The sequence below is a fragment of the Bubalus kerabau genome, chromosome 10 (genome assembly GCF_029407905.1).
Source record: "Bubalus kerabau isolate K-KA32 ecotype Philippines breed swamp buffalo chromosome 10, PCC_UOA_SB_1v2, whole genome shotgun sequence".
Taxonomy (NCBI): Eukaryota; Metazoa; Chordata; class Mammalia; order Artiodactyla; family Bovidae; genus Bubalus; species Bubalus kerabau.
The window spans coordinates 28,968,213-28,994,628 of record NC_073633.1 but is presented as its reverse complement, the minus strand read 5'-3'; the positions used below and the strand labels follow the sequence as shown (position 1 = coordinate 28,994,628).

General features: G+C 40.1%; 1 pseudogene and 3 gene segments (V, D, J or C); all 4 read left to right on the top strand.

Annotated features, from left to right (window-relative positions):
- The first annotated feature begins 1,543 nt into the window (after window positions 1-1,543).
- LOC129622000 (T cell receptor alpha variable 18-like) lies at window positions 1,544-2,097 on the top strand. The segment is given in 2 exon segments: window positions 1,544-1,589; window positions 1,715-2,097. Coding segments are annotated over 2 exon segments (429 nt in total).
- Window positions 2,098-3,596: 1,499 nt separating this feature from the next.
- LOC129621999 (T cell receptor alpha variable 19-like) lies at window positions 3,597-4,194 on the top strand. The segment is given in 2 exon segments: window positions 3,597-3,645; window positions 3,875-4,194. Coding segments are annotated over 2 exon segments (369 nt in total).
- A 14,982-nt stretch (window positions 4,195-19,176) lies between these two features.
- Window positions 19,177-19,838, top strand: LOC129621998 (T cell receptor alpha variable 21-like). The segment is given in 2 exon segments: window positions 19,177-19,222; window positions 19,411-19,838. Coding segments are annotated over 2 exon segments (474 nt in total).
- A 5,622-nt stretch (window positions 19,839-25,460) lies between these two features.
- On the top strand, window positions 25,461-25,964 carry LOC129621997 (T cell receptor alpha variable 8-3-like; annotated as a pseudogene).
- Window positions 25,965-26,416: the final 452 nt, after the last annotated feature.

Sequence of the window (26,416 nt, the reverse complement as noted above, 5' to 3'; positions counted from 1 at the left end):
GTGTTGGGAAGATCCCCTGGAGGAGGGCATGGCAAGCCACTCTAGTATTCTTGCCTGGAAAGCCCATGGACAGAGGAGCCTGGCAGGCTATAGTCTCTAGGGCCACAAGAGTCAGACACGACTGAGCAGCTGAGCAGAGCACATGGCACAGGGGTAGTTACTGCTCACTCAGCTGCACGTTATTTGAGACCTGACTGAGATAATGTTTCCAACATTATGCAACATTCCAACATTCCAGAAGCATGTGGGCTGTGTCTTGGGGATGAATAGAGCGAATTCAGGTGAAGGTCTAGGGAGAGGAGGGAGTGCTTTCCATGCAGAGGGGGCCTTTCCTTACCCACGGGAATCATGGAGACATATGTAAAGAAGAAACCCTCTGACTATTCCTCCTAAAAAGTGTTAACTGGCATTATTTGCAAATCTAGGGATACCATACCACACAGAAAATAATGGATGTAATAATGGAACGTTTCCCAAAGCATGTTTGTGTTTAGGGCTCTCCTCTTAGAGTCCTGCCCAAGTCTCCTGTGTGTACCCCACAAACTATCAGCAGGAGGACTAGGTCAGGAGCAGGTCAGGATGAGGACAGTGAAAAAGCTGGCTTTAAACTAAGTATTCAAAAACTAAGATCATGGCATCCCGTCCCATCACTTCATGGCAAATAGATGGGGAAACAATGGAAACAGTGACAGACTTTATTTTCTGGGGCTTCAAAATCACTGCGAATGGTGACTGCAGACCTGAAATTAAAAGACACTTGCTCCTTGGAAGAAAAACTATGACCAACCTAGACAGAATATTAAAAAGCAGAGACATTACTTTGCTGACAAAGGTCCATATAGTCAAACCTATGGTTTTTCCTGTAGTCATGTATGGACGTGAGAGTTGGACCAAAAAGAAAGCCAAACGCCGAAAAATTGATGCTTTTGAACTGTGGTCTTCAAAAGAGAGCCCCTTGGCTCTTGAGAGCCCCTTGGACTGCAAGGAGATCAAACCAGTCAGTCCTAAAAGAAATCAGTTCTGAATATTCACTGGAAGGACTGATGCTGAAGTTGAAGCTGCAATACTTTGGACACCTGATGCGAAAAGCCGACTTATTGGAAAAGACCCTGATGCTGGGAAAGATTGAAGGCAGGAGGAGAAGGGGACGACAGAAGATGAGATGGTTGGATGGCATCACGATTCAATGGACATGGCTTTGAGCAAGCTCCGGGAGCTGGTGTTGGACAAGGAAGCCTGGCCTGCTGCTGTCCATGGGGTCGCAGAGAATTGGACACGACTGAGCGACTGAACTGAACTGAGGTCAGATATGACTGTGGTGTAATCTTTAAGATCACCACCAGAGGGCGGGGCTTCCTTCAGATGCGGTTCCTCATTGTATTCAGGAGCTGGTTTGACTTGCCTACTCTGTAGCCACAAGACAGATGACTGCTGCTGTGCAGAAAGGGGTTCCCAGTTTCTGAGTGAGGAGCTTCTGTAACATCCAGCCAGAGACTAACTTTGTTAGATTTGATGTTTCTAGGAAAAGAGGACTGTTGCCAGAATGTTTTCTGCCACTCACTCAGTTCTCGTCATCTGCTTAATACTTGGTAAGTAGCATTTTATCCTAAAATGATTTTTCATTTTCCTATGATAACAGGTAAGTTTTATTTTTCTTCTCTGGCTGAAAACTCCTCCTATACATTTCTACTATAACAAAGTGATTCTCTTGTAGGAGGGACCAATGGTGACTCAGTGAACCAGACAGAAGGCCCAGTGATTGTCTCAGAGGGGGCTTTTATGACCCTGAACTGCACTTACCAGACCAAGTATTCAGATTTCTATCTTTTCTGGTATGTCCAGCGTCTCAACAAAGCTCCTCAACTCCTCCTGAAGGGCTTAACAGCAGACAAGAAGGTAGAGCATGAAGGTTTTCAGGCCACTCTTGTTAGGAGTGACAGCTCCTTCCACCTGCAGAAACGGGCAGTGCAAGCATCAGACTCGGCCGTGTACTACTGTGCTCTGAGTGACACAGTGAGAGAGGGCTGCGGGGGAGCTGAGCACAAACCCAAGGGGAGCAGGAGGCTGAAGTCAGGAAGAGGTATATTCTCTCCTTGATCAGAGTTTAGTTTACATTTAGAGTTTTTCAGGAAAACCAATCAAGCTCAGGTCTAATCCTAGAAACCCAGGAGGTTGGGAATTGCTCTGCAGGGATAATACAGTGGATGTCAGTCTTAAAGAAGACCCAAGCTTCAATCCCCAGAAGCACCCCTGTTCAGCCAGAAAGATGGCTCTCTTCTCTAGACTGACTTTTAAAAAAAAAATCTATTTTTCTCATAATGTAAGATGGATATTAGATGCCACAGAATTAATAATTCATTTAGAGAAAAGAAATAGATGATTAAAAGCTGCATCACCTGAATCATAATCATGAACCAATACAGAGGTACCAAGCAAATCACATACCAGTCTGCATGTGGCTGAGACGTAACACTATTGAGGGGCTGTTTTCAGTGAAAGCCTTTGAACTGGAGCTTCTGCAGCCGTGGGATGAAAAAGCGTTTGTGACTTTTGAGTGGCTATGTTTCTTTTATTATTTATTTGTTTATTTTAATTTTGCTTCAGCTGGGTCTTTGTTCCTGAACTTAGGCTCTCTCCAGTTTCAGTGAGTGGAGGTCACTCTTCACTGCAGTGCATGGGCTTCTCAGTGTGGTGGCTACTCGTTGCAGAGCACAGGCTCCAGGCACACGGGCTTCAGTAGTGGCAGCGCATGGGCTCAGGAGTCGTGCACGCAGCCTCTAGGGCTACATTTCTGATATAAGGAAATAAGAATGCATGGTCTGGTGAGCTTGTCCTCATTTTGACTATAGGGTGGATATTTAAAAGCAAGATTATTTTAGCACACATTATTGATTACTGTTAGACACATAAAGTTGGACAAATTTTGCCCACCCAAAAACTTGCTATGATTGCATTAAACAGACCAGGACCTTTATCCAGTGTAAATTTCCCCAGAAACCCATGCCTTGGATTGTAGGAAGAAAAGCTATGGTGATTGAGAGTAAAAAGTTTTATCTTCCTGTATGAAAGAAAAGCTTTCGAGCTTATTTCACTGTAGATTTGGGCTGCAGATCCCTCCCTCCAAAAAGGAGCTATACAAAAATGGATGACTCTTTGTTCTCAGAGCTCACCGTAATCATAATAAATTGTTTTTGTCACAAAACGTATGTCTATCCTAGATGCATTGACTGAATGTGCATGCAGCCCTGATGTAACTGTTAATTTAATTACAGCATGGCAACCCACTCCAATATTCTTGCCTGGAGAATCCCATGGACAGAAGAGCCTGGTGGGCTATAGTCCATGGAGTCACAAAGAGTCAGATATGACCAAGTGACTTTCAAGTCTAAATAGGCAGGTTACAATCACCAACCACATCCACAAGCCATGGCATGACACAGGCAAACTGATCTCAGCCAGTTACATTTCCTGTTCTGATGCAGAAGCATCTCACAGCTCAGTCACTGTGCATGTGCCCTGGCAGGCACAGGTCAGGCATCTTGACCCGAATTTGAGAGAGAACACAGAGCCTTTCACTCAGAGGAAGAACGTCCAGCATGGGGCTCCCTGGCCTGCTCAGAGCTGTCATAGCCTCTGTCTGCCTTGGTAAGGCTGGTAAGGATGACCACAAACAGCCTCAGCTCTGCTCAGCTCCCATGTGTAGAGGTAGCGCAGGTTATTATTGTCTGTTGGGGTTTAGGAGAGTTGGTTAACTGGCAGAGGAATTAGAAAGAACTGTTAATCCTCTGTTTGTTCCTTGAAGCCCTCTGAGTTCCACCAGGAGAATCAGCCTATATATATATATATATATATAATTTTTTTTTCTTCTCTCTAGGATCCATCATGGCCCAGAAAGTAACTCAAAATCAGTCAGAAATTTCTGTGCTGGAGAAGGAGGATGTAACCTTGAACTGTGCATATGAAGCTAATAGCTATACTTATTATTTATTCTGGTACAAGCAACCACCAAGTGGGGAAATTATTTTCCTTATTCATCAGGACTCTTACAATGAGCTGAATACAACAAAAGATCGGTATTTCTTGACCTTCCAGAGAGCAACGAGTTCCATCAGCCTCACCATCTCAGACTCACAGCTCGAGGACTCAGCCGTGTATTTCTGTGCTCTGAGAGACCACAGTGATGCCGCTGCCTGAGGGAGCCCCACAGAAACCTCAGATATCAACATGTGGAGTCCCCAGCTATGAACACCTTAGTGAGATTCTCAGTAAGGTCAGGAAAAGGTAGGGGGGTTAAAAGTGAAAACCTCACTGTAAGGAAAATGCTATCTTTAGCTCAGAGTGCATATTTCAAAGTGTCATTCATCAAAAATACTTTTATCTTCAATTCTTTATATTGTAGAAGATCGTTTGCCAAATTTTTTTTTAAACTTTTAAATAGTGATTTTATTAAAGTATGAAATCTGGCTTTAAAAATTCAATAGTATTTGATTAAATCTGCATCTGAGTTGTCAGAGTCTTAGGTTCACTGCACAAATACTTATGCATTGCTAAGTCTGGCCATCATTGTGGATCTGAAATATCTCTGAAAGGACACTTCTTGGACCCTCCCTGTGCCCTGCCTCACCTGTGCCATGAATGACTTGGAATGATGTACACAGAGTAACTGTTACCACAGATCTTCACCCCAAGGAGAAATGAAACCCTACAGTTTGCTCAGAACTAACCTCATCACCTGGTCACATTCCCTGTGTGTGATTACAAAGTTATGTATGTTTAATGTAGAAAATAGAATATGCAAAGAAGGAATGCTAAAAACAAAATAACTCACCAATTTTACTAGTCAAAAAAACTCTATTAGAGATTCATACCTTCTAGGATATTTCTAGTCTGAATTTTTACCTGACAGTATATTGTGAAATAATTATTTCACAACATTATTTAGAGGTCAACATCACACATTCTAATGGTGATATTCCAATGTGTGATTTTATCATACTTTTGGGCTAATTCCATTTTACTAGCTTTTTAGATTGTTTTACTCATTGTAGTAAACAATACTGGAATAAACACAAAGGTATTTGGTGGTTTTCTTGGTGACTCCCAGGAGTTTAATAGGAGTTTACCATTAAATCTTTCTGATGTGGCTCCCTGCTCATTTCTGTGACCCTGGAGAATAGAGCATTTTCACTCTGCAATTACTAAACAGTCATATTTTCCTTGTTTCACAAAATTCTTTTATACGAAGGCTTTGCTTTATACTTTAGTCCCAATTAACTCCAATTAACTTCAGTTTTGGATGTCCGCACCACGGATGTGCAGAGTAGCTGTCACATAACATCCTAAAGAGTTCTGTCTCTGCACTATTGGGTGATATTAGGTGGGAATTAACCTAGTGGGTTTGCTTTCATCTGGAATTCCAAAAAGGAAGACACTCTTCCTTGTGTAAGGATTTTCTATCCCTATTGTACAAATAACAATGATCCCAATAAAGAGCAACTTTCCAGAAAAGAAAGTATAAGAGTGTGTGTGTGTGTGTGTGTGTGTGTGTGTGACGTGCATGTGTGTGAAGGAGAGAGATGAGAGAGAGAGACAATAGACTTACATAGCCAAGTCATCAAGTAATTAACTAGTTAAGTGTTGAATTTTGTAAAACGTGTTGAAAAGAAGGAAGTAAAGTTATCTAGAGATCAACTTTTAATGAAGAAAATAGATGTAAGCAGTTTCAAGGAATAAATCAAACACATGAAAGAAGAAAAATGTATCCTAGAATTGACTCTGCAATCCCATGGACTGTAGCCCTCCAGGCTCCTCTGTCCATGGGATTTCCCAGGCAAGAATACTGGAGTGGGTCGCAATTTCTTTCTCCAGGGAATTTTCCCAACCCAGGGATTGAACTCGCATCGCCTGCATTGGCAGTCAGATTCTTTACCACAGTAAAGTGAGAGAAGTTATCATTGCAACCTAACGTGAGCTTCAAAATCCTCCACACTCCAGGGGAATATTTCAAACTCTCTGAGTCAATCCTTTGAATCTCCTCGAACTTGAGGAAGATTGAAAAAACACGTACCACCACAGCTTCACTTTTTTCTCTTTTATTTTTAATATTTTAAAAATTTATTTGGCTGTGCCAGCTCTTAGTTGCAGCACATGGGATCTAATTCTCTGTTTGGGGTCAAACCCAGGTCCCTAGCATTGGGAGTTCAGCCTCTTAGCCACTGCACCACCTGTGAAGTCCCTATTTATTCTAACTCTTTAGTGAATTATCAGTTTTCTCATATATCATTATTGTGCAGAATAGGCTAAGGAAAGTTAAAAAGTGGGCTTATAAATGTTTTGCAAGTGTCTTCAAGCTTGTATTGTGGTCTCTCTCCATGTGTTCTCATGGATTGCAGGCTGTCTTCAAAGCCCAAAACAAAAGGGATGTTGCAATTAATATGCTTTTATGTATCTACATCTATATCTATAACTATGTATTGTATTTTTCAGTAGCTCAGTCATGTCCAACTCTTTGCAACCCAATGGATTGCAGAACACCAGGCTTCCCTGTCCTTCACTATCTCCCAGAGCTTGCTCAAACTCATGTCCATTGACTCAGTGATGCCATCCAACCATCATCCTCTGTCATCCCCTTCTCCTTCAATCTTTCCCAGCATCAGGGTCTTTTCCAATGAGTTAGTTCTTCACATCAGGTGGCCAAAGTATTGGAGCTTCAGCTTCAGCATCAATCCTTCCAATGAATATTCAGGACTGATTTCCTTCAGGATGGACTGGTTTGATCTCCTTGCAGTCCAAGGTACTCTCAAGAGTCTTCTCTAACACCACACTTCAAAAGCATCAGTCCTTCGGCACTCAGCCTTCTTTATGGTCCAACTCTCACATCCATACATGACTACTGGATAAATCATAGCTTTGACTATATGGACCTTTGTTGGCAAAGTAATGTCTCTGTTATGACTATAACCGTGAGCTCCATAGGGTCAGGAAACATGAATGCATTGTCCATTACACAGTACATAGCACATAGTGGTTACACATTAAATATTGGTTGACTGAAGAATAATTAATTCATAAAATCAACAGATGTAGAGCTTCTACCCTTTGGATGCTGTTAGGTAATTGCAGATCTATTATTTCTTGTAGTTCATTTCTCATCACCTTAAGAATAATTCTGTTTATATGTGTCATAAGTTCCCTTTCTGTTTGAACAGATTTTCTTCATATGGTACTATTTTCAGGCTTGCAATTGAATTAAATGGTCTCCCTCCTGTTGGCATAGACAGAGCCATCTTAATCACCTGAGTGAGTCTATAGTAAGGTATATAGACTTGTTCTCTTGTAAACTTGGAAGTCCCTCTTATCAGTGATTCTCCTAGGTTTCAGCCAATGTTAATGTACCCCTGTATTATCTCTTTTCTGCTTTCATCTCTAGACTTTTTAATCTGTGAATTTTAGCCTCAAATATTACTGTGGCTAAAGATATGAATCCTATTAAGCTAAGGATGATAGTGGGCAAGGAGGGAGCAGTGGTCCAGACTGAAAGAAAGTCATAGCTACCTTAGTTCCCTTTGAGTCCCAATACTTTCCCTTTCCATCCTAGTTTCTAGGGTTCAAAGGAAATGACCTTGTATTACAGGTGTTCTCCATACACTAGATATTGCCCATGAGTACAACTGGATGGTGTCAAACTATCTGTTTCTATTTACCTTTACCATTGCCATGACTTTTGCTGCCACTTTGTATATTTTTTCTTTCAAATCTAAAGACCTAGTTTAGGGATAAATACTCCTACAACTGGGAGTCCTAGCCTAAGACAAGAAAAATGCCTTGTCTGTTTTTCTAGTTTCTGTTTTCAAGGGCTGACTTATTTTGATCAAGAACAATTTTAAACTCCTGGATTCATGACCCGTAAGAAAATTTTTAGAAAGTGTTATCCTCAATTGCAATATTTGTATTAAAAAATGGTATTTAAAAGACTCTGCCCCTGGTACAGTAGAAAGAAGAATCACTACATCCTTGGAGAATGAGCTGTTTGACCTTGGAATGCTGTCTGTGAAAACAAGGTCCATGGAAGCCTGTAATTTTCTCAAAAAGTAATAACAGAAAGAGGGAATTTTCATTCTTTGAACAATTTTTAAAGATTAAAGATCTTCTTCAAGAAACACATGCTCAATTATAGGAAAGAAGTTATAGACAATAAAGGAGATTCTGACTTTAGCTCAGTTTGATGACTTAAAGACTGAGAGGCATTTTTCTCAGAGAACTTTAAAGTTAAAGAAATGTGAATCTTAGAAGAGATTACAGTTATCTTCAATCATAAGATAGATGTAACCATTTTCTGAATCTATACTAGAAAGCATTGCCCTATAATACATGAGAGAGGATTTCAGAGGCTATGAATCCAGAAGTGCTTGGCTTTTTACTACAGTTTTAACTTTACTCTTTAGGTAGAGAAATCACAGTAAGTATAAAAAGGGAAAGTCACAGGCTCAAAGAACAAATTTTTTTCCACTCTCCTATGAGAAGTCTTCAGTCCACATTTTGGTTATGTTGCTTTGAACTAGTTACTTGATAACAGCAAATAGGTAAAGGCTGAAACAAAGATGATGACACAGCCCCTTTAAAAATATTAAACAATATATACATTATAAAAGTTAACTCAAAATGGATCATGGGCTTAAATTTAACATATAAAGCTGTGCAACTCTTAAAAAATAACATAAGATAAAAACTTCAGGCTTGCAGCTAAGTAAATCTTAGATTTGACACTGAAAGCATGATACACTCACACACACATGCACACACCAAACTGAATCAAAATTAAAAACCTTTCCTCCGTAAAAGACCCTGTTAAAATATGAAAAGATAAGTTACAGAACTGGGGGTGAAAGTGAAAGTCGCTCAGTCGTGTCTGACTCTTTGCGACCCCTTGGACTACACAGTCCATGGAATTCTCCAGGCCAGAATACTGGAGTGGGTAGCCTTTCCCTTCTCCAGTAGATCTTCCCAACCCAGGGATCGAACCTAGGTCTCCCGCATTGCAGGTGTATTCTTTACCAACCGAGCTATGAGGGAAGAAAACAGGCAACGGATTCGAACAGGTGTATCACCAAAGAGGGGATATGCAGATTGCAAATCAGCACCTGAAAGATGTCCAACAATATTAGCCATCAGAGAAATGCATATTAAAGCCACAGTGAAATATCACTACACAAATCTCAGTGGGGCTAAAATGAAAAATAGTGATAACACTAAATTCTGGCAAACATGTGGGAAAAACTCAATCATTCACAAATTGCTGATGAAGATATAAAATGATACGGGCATTCTGGAAAATAGCTTGGCAGTTTCTCATGAAACTAAACATGCAATCACACATTTGAACACTTATTCTAAATAAATAAAAGATTTTATTCACATAAAAACTTGCGCCTGAATATTCATAACAGCTTTATTCACAGCAGCTGAAATGTGGAAAAAACCCAGTGTCCCTCAGGGGTTACCGGCTAAGCAAACTGTGGCGCATCTATACCATGGAATACTATTCAGAAATAAGAAGACCAACAAGTTGGACACATACAGTAACTTGGATAGATCTCATGATTTTACTACTTATACTAAGTGAAAAAAAATCTCATTGGTTACTTCTATATAGTTCCATTTCTAGGGCACTGGTGGTGGTTAGTCGATAAGTCATGCCTGACTCTTTGCAATCCCATGGACTCCCGCCAGGCTCCTCTCTCCAAGAGATTTCCTAGGCAAGAACACTGGAGTGGGTTGCCATTTCCTTCTCCAGAGGCTCTTCCTGACCCAAGGAGTAAGCCTGCATTTCCCGCCTTGGCAGGCAGATTCTTTTACCATTGAGCCACCAGGGAGGCCACTCTACCACATTACTAAACAACAAAATTGTATGGATGAAGAACAGATTAGTGATTGTCTGGGGTGAATGATTAGGGAAGGGGGTCAGTGTGGCTACAAAGGTGTGCATGGCCTAGGGAAACCTTGTTATGATGAAACAGTTGTGCATCTTGATTGTGGTGATGAACCTATACATGTGATATACATGAATACATGAATCTGTACATGTGTAAAATTGAATAGAGCTACACACACACACACACACACACACGACTACATGCAAAACTGGGGAAATCTAAAAATTGAAACCTGTGGATTTTACTAATGTTAACGTCTTGGTGTAGATACCATGGAGGAGACCGGGTAAAGAGTACACAGAGTCTCCTTGTACATTTTTGGAAACTTCCATGAATCTATAGTGATTTCAAATTAAAAGTATTTTAAAAATGACATGCAATTTTCATAAAGTTTGCAACTGTAAATCATCTCTTGAGCTTCATTACACATCCCTCATCCAGCTCCTGGATTCATTTAGTGTCTATTCTACAAAGAGCTCCTGCATTTATCTTGCAGTTATCCTTCTCATCTTCTTTCTGAGATACACATTCAGAAACAAAGAAAAGCTGCCTTCTAAATATGATTGTAAGAGAGCTTGCTAAGTGTGGTTAAAATGAATTAAATCAAAGGATGCTAAAATGGATATGTTAGTTCAGTGACTTTTAAATTACTGAGAAATTACCAAATTTTCAAATAAAAAGTCCAAGAACAACAAACTCCAAACACTGTTAGTGTAAGAACTTCTGTGCTGCTTATTCTTTCTTGTCACTGAGTGGGTAAAGGATAAGGTGACATCAAAACAGTGCAGCTGAGAGCTGATGCTCTTTTTCCGCATTGAAGCTAATGGGGTTGGGGCAGAGCGTGCCATTCAGACAAGTCTTAAGAAGCTCCTATAAATGGTGGTCAACTCCACAGCATAGACACATGTTCAGTGACAAAATCTAACGGGGTGTCATAGAACCAGGCACATTAAGCAATGCTAGTTTTGCTGTACTTATCTTCTGCTACCCACTCTGCCCTGTGACTTTCTGACCTGTCTGATGTTTACATTGGGGACCTCTTCTTTCCCTCTGCCATGGTCGCCTGTTCTGTCCTCCTAAGATCTATCGAGTTCTTGACCCTGAGTTTTAGTTATGCTTGGTCCCTGAAGCCAGGCATAAAATTATTTGAAGAAATGGATTTCTTAACTTATATTCCCAATTATCTGTCAAAGAGGTTTCCAGTCAGATGCACAACTATTCTATCCCTCTGCTTCTCTCAGCACTCTAGTCTTTTTAAGGTCTCACCTGCTGAGATTCTTGTGTACCGTAGAGGGAAACACAATCCATTACACCAATGCCACTGCTACTGAGTCCCTTCAGTCTTGTCCGACTCTGTGTAACCCCATTGACTGTAGCCTGCCAAGCTCCTCTGTCCATGGGATTCTCCAGGCAAGAATATGGAAGTGGACTGCCATGCCCTCCTCCAGGGGACCTTCCCGACCCAGGGACTGAACCCATGTCTCTTGCATCTCTTGCACTGGCAGATGGGTTCTTTACCAGTAGTGCCACCTGGTAAGCCCCATTACACTGATGCTTGGGCTCAACTCCTATAACCCTTGGTAGCAGTTTAGCTTTAAAGTACATTCAAGGAACAATGACATGATTAAAATTGCAGGCAGAGAAGGCTTTTCTGATTACTGCATTAGACCTCTTATGTACTGTGGCCACCAACATAAAAGATGTCCTTCCCTCAATATTTGTCTTTGTGGGTGGCATAGTTGGTCCTGTGAGATGTTTGTGTTTGTGACCACCAGGTGGCAGTGATTCCATTCCTTTCATTTTTCCAGTGCCTTAAAAGTCAAAAGCATGACAGCTACTAGAGGATTTGCTCGTGATTGGCTGAGCCCGGAACAGAAAGGCTCTCCTGTGCATTAGAGAACTAAGACACAGGAGCAGCTCCTTAGGGGAGAAGATTTGGAATCATTAAGATTGCATCAAGAGTGAGATGGCAGGATGGAGAACATGCTGGAATGTGCATTCATAGTCTTGTGGCCTCAGCTTGGATATAAGTTGCAGGTTAAGAGATGAGACCCTACGGGCACATTTTCCCAAAGATGGGGAGGAGAGAGAGAGGAGTTTAGACACTGCTCATCCCAGGCTTGTGTTGGAATTTTTAAGTACTGCTGAACTGAAAGCTTTGTATTGTTTCTGATTTTGTTTTCCTGAACAGGGTTGAGTGGTGAAGACTAAGTGGAGCAGAGTCCTCAGACCCTGAGAATCCAGGAGGGGAATGGTCTCATTCTCAACTGCAGCTACACTGCCAGCAGTTTTAAAGGGCTACAGTGGTACAGACAAGATCCTGGGAAGGGCCCGGAACTCCTCTTCCTTCTTCACTCAGTTGGGGATGAGAAGCAGAAAGAAAGACTGAGAGCCATCTTGTTAAAGAAGGGAAGTTCTCTACACATCGAAGCCCCCAAACCCAAAGACTCAGCCACTTACCTCTGCACTGTGGAAACACAATGCTCCCCAGGCACCTGCAGACTGTACCCAAACCCTGAAGCTGGAGCTCTAGAATAAGGGTGTCTTTGCTGTTTTCCTTCCTCCTGAGCACCCAGAGCCTCTTCCCAAATGGTCCTGTGGAGAACGAACTCTTGTGACGCAGCCAGATAGCAGAGATTACTGGGCATTCTGTCCAGGATCCTAGACAGTCCCCCCTGTGTGTCCATGGATCAGTCTGCTCTTTTAAACAGCCCAGAGCTTCCCTCGTGTAGATTCGAAAGGGATAGTAGTGGTATGGAGTCTTGGTTTCCAGTCTTGGGCCCCTTGAAAAGATGCCACAGGAATGTACCTTCTTCCCTGAAATAAATGTTTTGGCATTCTCTTATAATAATCTGGCCACATGTCTGTAAGAGAATCTTTCCCATTTTAATACATTCTCGAAGGTCATATCTCCACCAGCCCTATTACTACATTTCTAGTCTCCTTAACAATCAAATTAGTTGACTGTATAGACTTACTGTCTCCATTTCTTCAAGTCCAGTCCTCCCCTCCTTGACCCTGACTTCTGTAAGCATTACTCCGAGAGAAGCTGTCACTTAAACCAGTGGCTTTGGTGGTGATAAAGCCAATGATTATTTTTCAACCTCGTCTCATCTGAGATTCTCACTTTCTCATCCTTTTTAAAAATAAAATTTCTTTTTTTAATCAAAATAACACTCTCAATTATTTACAAAATCAAATAGCACTGTCTTTTTTTCTCACTCTTCCACATAGTCTATTTTTGCCTCCCCAGAGGAACCACTTTTTATTCTCAGGTGATGACACTGACATTTATCTCAACATTCAAAATGGTCCTTGGCTTTCTCTTCTCTCTCTCTGTAACTGAGGTACAACACATATAATAGAGTGTACAAAACTGAAGCTTAGAACTCAATGAAATTTTACACTTGTTAATATCTACATGCATAGTATATATTATATCTGGTTTTTTTCATTCAAAATAATTCATTGGTGTCACTTTGCTTATGTCTTATTTGTTTTTTTTTTTAATTGATGTGTAGAGTTCCTCTATATGAATATCTAACAATTTAATTATCCATCCTCCCAGAAGTAGATATTTGGGTTGTTTGGATTGATAACAATTTTGTGCTATTGTGAAAAAAGCTGTGTGTGAGGGAAAAAAAACAAACAGATTTTTTTCCTTCTTGTGTAGGGAAAAACCCAGTTCTGCCCTATTATGTCCTTCTTTCCTATGAGTCCTTTACTACTCACACAAAACATTTCTGGTCAACAAATGTGCTTTTCCCACACCAAGCAATTCTCTGCAATCCCACCCGAGTATCCTGTCATTCTAGTCAGTTCTGACACTTTCTACTTGAAAAAAGCATGACAGTCACAAGCCCAAGGGATCAACTGTGCTTCTGAACAAAAGACTGTAGATAGAAGATTCCCAAAACAAGATAAGACAAAACAAAACAAAACCCTGGGCTCAATTAATTCACTAGAGTGACTCACAGAACGAGGAGAAATATTCCACTTATTTTCACCTGTTTATTATCAAAGGCTATGATAAAGGATACAGGTGAGTATCCAGATGGCAGAGGCGTGTAGGGTCAGGTTTGTGAGCGGAACTGTAGAGCTCCCGTGTCCTCTCCAGGGACCACTCACCCAGCACCTCTGTGTGTTCACTGACTGAAAGCTCTTCAGTAGGTCTGGGGTCTGGGCAGTGGTCCTACGAGATGACTCCCCAGCCCACTTGGCTTTCTGCATTTTCATTTTAACTGCACCCCACAAATGATGTAGCAAGTCCTACTTAACTGGCTAAGATCACCTATAAAATGTTGACTGGAATTCTTATTCTCAAACTCAGAGGTAAAGCATTCACTATTTCACTGTGACTATTAATTATAGAGTTTTTGATAAATATTCTTTATTTATTTACATTGATTTTTAAATGTGAAACCAACTTTCATTTCTAGAGTTAAGTGCTCTTTGGAATGTTGTTTTGTCCTTTTTACAAAATGAAACATTGATTTGCTATTATTTTATTGAGCACTTTCCCCCCATTTTCCTGAATGATACTAGTATTCAACTTTTTCTTTTCCATGTTAATGTCAGATTTTGGTGTCAAGATTGTAATGAGTCATTAGGTAACTTGCAATTTATGGCTTCTTTTCTACCTATAGACAAATGTGTGCAGGGTTTTTAATTTAGAATTTATTTAGAAATAATTTTCAGAAAGTTCACTATAGTGAGGCCATGTAAGCATAGCCTTATGGGAGAAACTTAATAATCCTTAAATTATGGATTCAGTTAGTTTAACAGATAAAGGGTTCTTTATATATTTATTTTTCTCTTATGATGGTTGATAAACTGTGTTATTTTCTGCTTATGTTTTATTATTTGCTACCTTTACTTTCTTTTATTTTAACTTGCTACTTTTTCTAGTTCTTTGAGTTGCAACTTTGCCTATTAATTCTCAACATTTCTTCTTTCCTGACAAATATAATTTAAATTCATAAATTTGTCTCTAATTACAAGTATTTCTTGACTTACAATGGTGTTATGTGCTAAAAACTGATCATAAGCTGATAATATCTTTAGTCAAAAGTTCATTTAATACACCTGAACTCTGAACATCATAACTCAGCCCATGTTCAGAACACTTATATTAGCCAACAGTTGGGCAAAATTATCTAATAGAAAGCCTATCTTATAATTTGATGCTGACTACCATGTATAATTTATTTGGCACTGTGCTGAAGATGAAAAGCTGAGTGGCTGTCTAGGTTCAGAATGGTTGTGTATTGGTTGTTTACCTTTGCGATCGAGTCACTGACTGGGAGCTGCAAGTTGCTGCTGATGTTCAGCATTAAAAGACAGCATCATACTAGCCCATGAAAAGATCAAAGTTCAAAATTAGAAGTGCAGTTTCTACTGAATCCATATTATTTTTGTACCATTGTAAAGTTGGAAAACCATAAGTCAGGGGTTTTCTGTACTGCTTTTGCTGCATCTTACATGTTTTGATATGTCATATATTCATTATTATTCAACTAAAATATTTCCATTTGAAATGGGGATTTAGTATCCTATGGGGATATTGTCAGGGACCTAAGAATGGCCAAATCCTGCCCTGCTCACCACTGGGAAGATTCCTGAAGATGCTGTATATATAGGCTTAATACAAACAGAAAGTGAAGAAGGACTTTTAGCTGACCCCTGGACCTAATTTCCTCCAGGACCTAACATCACTGCTCCTCTGATTACATCTAGGAAAGGTGGGTTTGATGTTCATGCCTAAGTAGAGTTTCTAACTTTTTTCTGAATCCAGAATAGCAAGCTCAGAATTCCTATAAGGATGAGGTGGAAAGATAGGACACACCTCAAATTGGCCAAGAGTTGATTTACTTTTCAGGCATCTGGGCTGAAATAGAAAGAAGAGGCAGCCATTCCCAGGGCACTAAATTAGCCCTGTATAGAAATGCATTATCACAGGTAGGCAATGACTTCAAAATGCAGGAGCTATAAGCAGAATAAGTGGACTCTGGAGTCCTATGTTTTAAGTTAGACTGAGAACTGATCTCCTGGGCTTCTCTGGTGGCTCAGATGGTAAAGAATCCTGCAGTACAGGAGACACGGGTTCAATCCCTGGGTCAAGAAGATCCCCTGGAGAAGGGATTGGCTACTCACTCTAGTATGCTTGTTTGGAGAATTCCGTGGACAGAGGAACCTGGCAGGATGCTGGCCATGGGGTTGCAAAGAGTTGACATGAATGAGCGATTAGCATTTTCACTTTTTTTTCAATCTCCTACTCATAAATGGACTCTGAATGACAGAATCAGCCCTCCTCACTCCTCCTTTGTGGGTAGAAGAGGGGAGGTTTACAAAGAAGGGAATAAGAAGTGGAAGCTTCCTGATTCAAGGAGAGAGACACAGGTATTCTCATCCATACCATCTGGTTTTGTTCAGTTTTAATGTTTTGGGTTTATAACTTTATAGTCTGCCCAATGTCTTCAGTGGAATAGATCAGAAAATTATCATGAGATTCTTATTTCTACCTGTCTTTTTGTCATTCTCATCTTCAACATCAGAGTCTTATTATCATTTATTGAACCACTACCATATGCCAAGTCCATTGCTCAGCACTTTAGATACTCCTTCTGTAATCTAAAACCCACAAAGTAATATTAATCTATCCTCAGGTAAGGAAACTGAGCCTTAAACATGTTTAAAGATAAAGGGATTTCTGAGATAAATGCTGCAGGCAACATAAAATGAGAATTAAAAAAAATAAAAACTCCAGAGTTAAACAGTTTGAAAGTATTTCTGCTATACAGCAGAAAGTAACATAACATTGTAAATCAGCTATGCTCCAACAAGAATTAATTTAAAATGTAAATAACCAGTTTGAAAAAGTCCAGAAAATCTTGGCAAGTCAGAAATAAGTCTACTTACTCTTTTGACAACTGTACAGTATAAGACAGATCTATCATAACATATTGAATATTTGTATTGAAGGATATTTAAATATCCTTGTTGCATACAATATGCAATTTCATAATGTATTTATTAGGCTATTTCTTAAAAAATTCTCAGACAAGTGAAATTTCTGGCCAATGATATGTAAATAGCACCTATGAATCTTATTTAGCTTATACTTCAGTTCAGTTCAGTTCAGTTGCTCAGTCATGTCCAACTCTTTGTAACCCCATGAACCGCAGTATGCCAGGGCTCCCTGTCCATTACCAATTCCTGGAGTCCACCCAAACGCATGTCCATTGTGTTGCTGATGCCATCCAACCATCTCATCCTCTGTTGTCCCCTTCTCTTCCTGCCCTCGATCTTTCCCAGCATCAGGGTCTTTTCAAATGAGTCAGCACTTTGCATCAGGTGGCCAAAGTATTGGAATTTCAGTTTCAACACCAGTCCCTCCAATGAACACCCAGGACTGATCTCCCTTAGAATGGACTGGTTGGATCTCCTCACAGTCCAAGGGACTCTCAAGGGTCTTCACCAACACCACAGTTCAAAAGCATCAATTCTTCTGCATTCAGCTTTCTTTATAGTCCAACACTCACATCCATACATGACTAAATGAAAAACCATAGCCTTGACTAGATGGACCTTTGTTGGCAAAGTAATGTCTCTGCTTTTTAATATGCTGTCTAGGTTGGTCATAACTTTCCTTCCAAGGAGTAAGCGTCTTTTAATTTCATGGCTGCAGTCACCATCTGCAGTGATTTTGGAGCCCCCCAAAATAAAGTCTGACACTGCTTCCACTGTTCCCCCATCTATTTCGCATGAAATGATGGGACCAGATGCCATGATCTTAGTTTTCTGAATGTTGAGCTTTAAGCCAACTTTTTCACTCTCTTCCTTCACTTTCATCAAGAGACTCTTTAGCTCTTCTCCACTTTCTGCCATAAGGATGGTGTCATCTGCATATCTGAGGTTATTGAGATTTCTCCCTGCAATCTTGATTCCAGCTTGTGCTTCATCTAGCCCAGTGTTTCTCATGATATACTCTGTACATAAGTTAAATAAGCAGGGTGACAATATGCAGCCTTGATGTACTCCTTTTCCTATTTGGAACCAGTCTGTTGTTCCATGTCCAGTTCTAACTGTTGCTTCCTGACCTGCATACAGGTTTCTCAAGAGGCAGGTCAGGTGGTCTGGTATTCCATCTCTTTCAGAATTTTCCACAGTTTATTGTGCTTCAGTTATAGGATGTGAAAGTGCCCATTTCCTGATTTATCACATGCATTGGATGTGAATATTATGATTCTTAACTCTGTTTGCAACTTGATGGCTGAGAAAGGATAGAAAGGGATTTTCAAGAAAGTGTGAATTAAAGAAAACAATTCTTAAGAACTGAAGTGGCAAGAGGAGGGAGCAGTTACAGGAATCTGAAGAGTTCAGCTGCAGCTGTTCAGTAAAACCTACGATTTCTTCTTTTCTTTTTTTTTCTACTTCAAATTGCAATTTTTTTTTACTGTGTAATTTTTTTTCTTTTTTAAAATATAAATTTATTTATTTTAATTGGAGGTTAATTACTTTACAATATTGTGTTGGTTTTGCCATACATCAACATGAATCCGCCACAGGTATACACTTGTTCCCCATCCCGAACCCCTCTCCCTCCTCCCTCCTCCCTCCTCCCTCCTCCCTCCTCCCTCCTCCCTCTTCCCTCCTCCCTCCTCCCTCCTCCCTCCCCGTACCTACTCTTACATTTCTCTCTAGGTACCTGTGTGTATTGGTTACCCATTAGTGTCTGAGTCTTTGCAACCCCATGCACTGTAGCCCACCAGGCTCCTTTGTCCATGGAATTTTCCAGGCAAGAATACTGGAGTGGGTTGTCATTCCTATCTCCAGGGGATCTTCCCCACCCAGGGATCGAACTTCCGTCTCCTGCATTGCAGGCAGATTCTTTACTGTTTGAGCCATCAGAGAAGCCCCTCTAGGTACATACTTAGCCACATTCTACAAATATGATATGTTAAGAATTGTTTTCCTTAGGAGGAGGGAAAGAGATAAGCATTTCTCTGGCAAGGCTGGGCTTGGTCCTGAGATGATGGTGTTTCCATTGCAACCTCCCACTCTTGGCAGATGGGCTTCTGGCGCCGGCCTCCTCCATGCCTGTGTGACTTGCTCTGATTGGCTGGGCTGACGCTGTGTTTCCTGTAGAAAGTTTTGAACACAAGAGGCAGCAAAGTAGATCTTTTATCCTGTGAGTCCTTGAACATTTTACAGACACAAGAATTCAGTTCTCATAACAGAAGGAATGGACAAATCCCTGCGCCTGCTCATCCTTTGGTTACAACTAGACTGTGAGTTAGAGGGATTTGGAAATGGGCAACTCCCGGATATTCCTCCCCAGGGAAGAGAGAAAGTCTGGGAGTTGTACCTGCATGGTTTCTGGGAGTTCCTGTGGAGAGCGAAAAAGTAAACTTAAAATTAGTTTCCAAAGAATAATCCGCCACTAACCAGCCTGTCTCTGTTTTCTCTTTCTGAACAGGGGTGAGCAGTAAACAGGACGTGAGTCAGAGTCCTGAAGCTCTGAACGTGAGAGAGGCAGACAGCGTGGTTCTCAACTGCAGTTACACTGACAGCGCTCTGTTCTTCCTTCAGTGGTTCCGGCAGGATCCCGGGAAAGGGCTCACATCTCTACTGTCAGTTCAGGCGAATCAGAAAGAGCAAGCCAGTGGAAGAATTACAGTCTCGTTGGATAAATCATCAAGACACAGTGCTTTATACATTGCAGCTTCTCAGCACAGTGACTCGACCACCTACCTTTGTGCTGTGAGGCACAGTGCACAGAGGGAACCTGTTCCCAGTACTCAAACTGCAGATGGGGTTCCAACCACGTCCTGTCTTGGCGCTGAGGAAACTTTTTCCATTAAGGGGTTTTCTACATTGACTTTCCTTCCAGATAGAGGCAATTAACAAGGGTAGGATGATTTGAGAGAATAGCAGTGAAACATGTGCATTACCATAGGTAAAATAGATGACCAGTGCAAGTTCCATGCATGAAGCAGGGCACCCAAAGCCCATCCTCTGGGACAACCTGGAGGGATAGGGTGGCAGGGGAGGTGGGAGGGGTGTTCAGGATGGTGGGGACACAGGTATACCTGTGGCCGGTTCATGTTGATGTATGGCAAAAACCGTCACAATATTGTAAAGTAACTATCCACCAATTAAAATAAATTAATTTTTTAAAAATCTGATAAAATGATCTAAAATTATATTGTGAATTCTTTGATCATTAGATTTTCATCAGCTTCAATTTAAATAATAGTTTTACAATCTAAATGGGAAAGAATTTGAAAAAGAATAGACATATGTATGTGTGTAGTGGAATCACTTTGATGTACACCTGAAACTAATACAGCATTGTTAATCAGCTTTTCTCTAATGTAAAATGAAAAGTTAAAAAACTGTAGTTTTGTTGAGATTAAGTAACATTCACACAGTTCACTCTTTTAAATGAACAACTAAGTGTGCATCTAGTATATTCACAACATGGCACAATCACTACCTCTATCTAGATTTGAAACCTTGTCATCACCCCAAAAGGAAACCACACACCCGTGAAACAGTCACTCCCCATGCTCCTCATGCATATGTCCCTGGAAGCCACCAACCTGCTTCCTGACCGTGGATTTACTTATTTTATGTATTTCATGCAAATGGAATCATACAATCCATGACATTTTTGCATTGTTTATTTTACTTAGCATAATACTTCGGAAGTTCATTCAACTCAGGACCAACTGTTAGTGTTAGTTAGTTACTGAAAGTCTCTCAGTCGTGTCCAACTCTTTGTGACTCCATGGACTATACAGTCCATGGAATTCTCCAGGCTAGAATACTGGAGTAGGTAGCCTTTCAATTCTTCAGGGGATCTTTCCAACCCAGGGATCAAACCCAGGTCTCCCGCATTGCAGGGAGATTCTTTACCAGCTGAGCCACAAGGGAAGCCCAAGAATACTGGGTAGCCTATTCCTTCTCCAGTGGATCTTCCCTACCCAGGAATTGAACCGGGGTCTCCTGCATTGCAGGTGGATTCTTTACCAACTGAGCTATGAGGGAAGCCCAGGGCCAATTGGAGAAAGGCAAATGTTCATCCTTAACCAGACACATAGGATGCCATACTGCTATTAGCCTGTTGACATTGTCCCTGTTCTTCCCACCCCCCTCCACCCGTCTGTTTTGCTAGAAGTTTGTCAGTTTTACTGATTCTCTTAGAGAACTAACTCTTTGTTTCATTGATTTTCTCTATTGTTTATCTCTTTTAAATTTCATTGATTTCTCCTTTTATCTTTATTATTTTCTTATGCTTGTTTTGGATTAATTTATCTTTTCCTTGTTTAGGTTCTTCAAGTAGAAGCTTAGATAATCTATCTGAGATTTTATTCTGTTTTAATATTTGCATGTAGTGCTAAAATTTCACTCTCAATACTTCTTTGGCTGTGTCCCCCCAATTTTGGTATGTTGTATTTTCATTTTTACTCAATTCATGAGAAATTCAATGATTTCCCTTGAGACATTCTCTATGACCCATAGATTATTAAGAAGCGTGTTGTTCGGTTGCCAAATGTTTGGGAATTTTCCTGTACTTTCTGTTATTTATTTATACTATTATTTCACTGTGGTTGGAGAACATATGCTTTATATTTCAGCTTTTTACATTAGATTTGTTGAGTTTTTTTAGATCCCAAGATTTGGACTTACCTGGTATATATTCCATGGACACTTGAAACACTCCAACACTTGGGTGGAGTGTTGTATAGCTGACTATTAAATCCTACTGGTTAATGGTGTTATTGAGTTCTTCTATACATCTGCTGATTTTCTGGCAAGTTATTCTACCAGTTATTGAGAGAGGAATATTGACGTATTTAACTATGTTTCTAGATTTGTCTCTTTTCTTTTTAGTTCTGATTTTTGTTCCACTTATTTTTCAGCTCTGTTAGTTGGTATATGGACCTAACAGAAGCATAAGATATTATGAAGAGGTGTCAAGAATACACAGAAGAACTGTACAAAAAAGATCTTCACGACCCAGATAATCACAATGGTGTAATCACTGACCTAGAGCCAGACATCCTAGAATGTGAAGTCAAGTGGGCCTTAGAAAGCATCACTACAAACAAAGCTAGTGGAGGTGATGGAATTCCAGTTGAGCTATTTCAAATCCTGAAAGATGATGCTGTGAAAGTGCTGCATTCAATATGCCAGCAAATTTGGAAAACTCAGCAGTGGCCACAGGACTGGAAAAGGTCAGTTTTCATTCCAATCCCAAAGAAAGGCAATGCCAAAGAATGCTCAAACTACTGCACAATTGCACTCATCTCACATGCTAGTAAAGTAATGCTCAAAATTCTCCAAGCCAGGCTTCAGCAATACGTGAACCGTGAACTTCCTGACGTTCAAGCTGGTTTTAGAAAAGGCAGAGGAACCAGAGATCAAATTGCCAACATCCACTGGATCATGGAAAAAACAAGAGAGTTCCAGAAAAACATCCATTTCTGCTTTATTGACTATGCCAAAGCCTTTGACTGTGTAGATCACAATAAACTGTGGAAAATTCTGAAAGAGATGGGAATACCAGACCACCTGACCTGCCTCTTGAGAAACCTATATGCAGATCAGGAAGCAACAGTTAGAACTAGACTTGGAACAACAGACTGGTTCCAAATAGGAAAAGGAGTATGTCAAGGCTGTATATTGTCACCCTTCTTATTTAACTTCTATGCAGAGTACATCATGAGAAAGGCTGGGCTGGAAGAAACACAAGCTGGAATCAAGATTGCTGGAAGAAATATCAATAACCTCAGATATGCAGATGGCATCACCCTTATGGCAGAAAGTGAAGAGGAACTCAAAAACCTCTTGATGAAAGTGAAAGTAGAGAGTGAAAAAGTTGGCTTAAAGCTCAACATTCAGGAAACGAAGATCATGGCATCCAGGCCCATCACTTCATGTGAAATAGATGGGGGAACAGTGGAAACAGTGTCAGACTTTATTTTTTGGGCTCCAAAATCACTGCAGATGGTGACTGCAGCCATGAAATAAAAAGATACTTGCTCCTTGGAAGGAAAGTTATGACCAACCTAGATAGCATATTGAAAAGCAGAGACATTACTTTGCCAACAATGGTCCATCTAGTCAAGGCTATGGTTTTTCCAATGGTCATGTATAGATGTGAGAGTTGGACTGTGAAGAAGGCTGAGTGCCGAAGAATTGATTCTTTTGAACTGTGGTGTTGGAGAAGACTCTTGAGAGTCCCTTGGATTGCAAGGATATCCAACCAGTCCATTCTGAAGATCAGCCCTGGGATTTCTTTGGAAGGAATGATGCTAAAGCTGAAACTCCAGTACTTTGGCCACCTCATGCAAAGAGCTGACTCATTGGAAAAGACTCTGATGCTGGGAGGGATTGGGGGCAGGAGGAGAAGGGGACGACAGAAGATGAGATGGCTGGATGGCATCACTGACTCGATGGCTGTGAGTCTGAGTGAACTCCTGGAGCTGGTGATGGACAGGGAGGCCTGGCGTGCTGCGATTCATGGGGTTGCAAAGAGTCAGACACGACTGAGCGACTGAACTGAACTGAACTGATACATTTAGGATTGCTATGTCTTCTCGGTACATTATCCTCTTCATCAGTAGATAATATTTCTCTGTCTCTGGTAATATTCTTTGTTCAGGAGTCTGTCTACTTTACCTGATATTAGTATAGCCATTATATTTCCTTTGATTAATGTTTGCATAATACATCTTTTTCCATCCTTTCACTTTCAAGATGACTATGTGTTATTTGAAATGAATTTCTTTCAGACAGTTATAGTTGGGTCATGTTTCTTAATCCACTTTTTGTCTGAACTGTTTTGACACTGGTGTGTTCAGATCAACTTCTGTGTCTTAGTTTTTGTATGTAGATCACTTGCCTTTAATGTCTTGATATTTTAGGGCTTAGCCTTCCATTTTATTTGATTTTTTATTTGTGCTTTTTTTTTTTTTTTTTGTCTGCTGTTTTTCCCTCTAACCTTCTGTGAGTTATTCAACATTTTCTAGGATTATACTTCAATTTATACTTTGCGACCTCATGGATTGTAGCCTACTATAGAATTCTCCAAGCAAGAATACTGGAGTGGGCAGCCATTCCCTTCTCCAGGGCATCTTGTCAACCCAGGGACTGAACCCGGTCTCCTGCATTGTAGGAAGATTCTTTTATGGTCTGAGTCACAAGGGAAGCTCCTATAGTGTTCAGAAGTGTCTTATTGTATAGCTGTTTTTATATGGTTGTTCCAGTTATTGCATTATATATAACACAGTCTATTGGTAATATTATTTTACCTATTGGAATGAAGTGTATAAATATTGCCTCTCTTTACACCTATTTATTCTCCCCATTCATAAAATAATTTTCTTTAGTATTTCCTCCATGTGTGTTTAGAGCCTCATTAGACAGTGTTATAATTATTTCCAGATGTATAATTATATTATATTATTATATAACATGTATAGTATGCTATAATATATTTTCACCAAATATAACTGAAGTCTATTATATTTATCCATATTTTTGCTTATTTTATTCTTTATTCCTTCTTGTTGTTTCAAGACTCCTTCCTTTATAATTTTATTTCTATTTATAGAGCTTCCTTTAGACATTATTAGGATAGATCTTCTGGTGACCACTTTCTTAGTTTTCCTTCATTTGAGAATGTCTCAATTTTGTCTTTATTAGTGAAGGCTTCTGGATTAATGGCTCTTCTCTTTCTGCAGTTGAAATATATTGGATTATTTCCTTTTGGCTCATAGTTAAATCTGGAAACAAAAAAAATTGTAACATTGTGATTTTATGTTTCATTCTAAAAACTATTTTGTATCCAACACTTGAAAGTTGAAGGATAGCTGATTGACAATGTTATGCTAATTTCTTCTTTAGAGCAAAGTGACTCAGTTATACATATATAGATTTTCTTTTTTATTTTCTTTTCCATTATGGTTTACCCCTGGATATTGAATATAGTTCCCTGTGCTATTCAGTAACACAGGGAATTTTAAAATCACAATTCTGTGTTTTTTAAAAAAGCCAAATTTAATACAGTTCAAGGCTGACAACATATAAATCCTCTTTTGTACATAATCATAATGCTTTGTAATTCAACCACAGAAGGGCAGTAAAAAGGTGGGGCATGTTAATGAAAACAGTGAACTTCTCCATAGTTCTCTATTTGGCCTCTGGAGGGCACTGCTGCTTAAACTGGAAATTGCTTTTCGGTAAAAGATCAGAAGAACCTCACAAAACCCCTATGGTTTAAAGACAGATTCTGACCATTTTTTACACAGTGAGATGTAAAGCATCTCAGACACCAGAGGTAGGCATTTTGTTAAGACAGCTTCTCTTCCTAACAACCTCCCTACAACCTCCATCAGAAGAAATATAAATCCTTTGTCATTCTTATTCAGAGAAACCTGGGTTCAAGTCAGCCAGTCTTCAGGCTTATTTGTGGGGAACCTGTTAGAAAGGAGCTCACTGCCTCTTCACTGCTCCACCATGACCTTGGTGTTCACTTTGATGCTTGAGATGCTCCTGTTTCTGAGTGAGTACTACTCCATTTTACTCCTTTGTCCACACATGGAATATTGCTCCCTGTTGAATAGTGACTTTTTGTTTAGCTGAGTTCACTGATTCAGCATTGATGTTTCAGCAGGAGCTGGAGCCCAGTCAGTGACCCAGCCTGATGACCACATCACTGTCTCTGAAGGAGCACGTCTGGAGCTGAAGTGCAACTACTCATTTTCTGTTTCACCATCCCTCTTCTGGTACGTGCAGTACCCCAACCAAGGATTCCAGCTTCTCCTGAAGTACGTGTCTGGAGACAATCTTGTTTCAGGCATCAAAGGTTTTGAGGCTGAATTTAGGAGGAGTGAGAAGTCCTTCCACCTGAGGAAAATACCAGCTCATTGGAAAGACTCAGCCAAGTACTTCTGTGCTCTGAGTGACACAGTGCCTGGGACTGCAGGAGGGGCTGAACACAAACCTCCTGGGACTCTGTAGCTCAGTCTTTGCTATATTTAGGAAGTTGGCATGTTCTGTGAAGGCAAATAGTACAGACAATACAGAATCTTGGATGTGTTTGGTTCCCATGGGCATCTTAGATTTTTCTTTTCTTCATTTTTTTCTTGTCTTTTCTGTTCTTTTTGCTTTATCATTTTGCAAAGGAAAGACTCCTGTTTTCTGAAATTTGGCATTTTTGTCCTCTAAAATCAGAATTCTAGGGAAAATGAGGCAGTAGAATTTTCAGCAAGCTGGAGAAAGTTACTTACTCCAGTGTCATTTGGAATAGTGATGGGCTGAGATATAATAGCTTGAGGTTGGCCATGTGACTTGATATAACACAAGTCAGAGAATTTGCTTTACAATATTAGTCTCATCTCTCAAGCAAACAAACAAACAAACAAACAAAACCCAGGACAATGGCTTATTTCTAACTGCATTATCTCCAGACT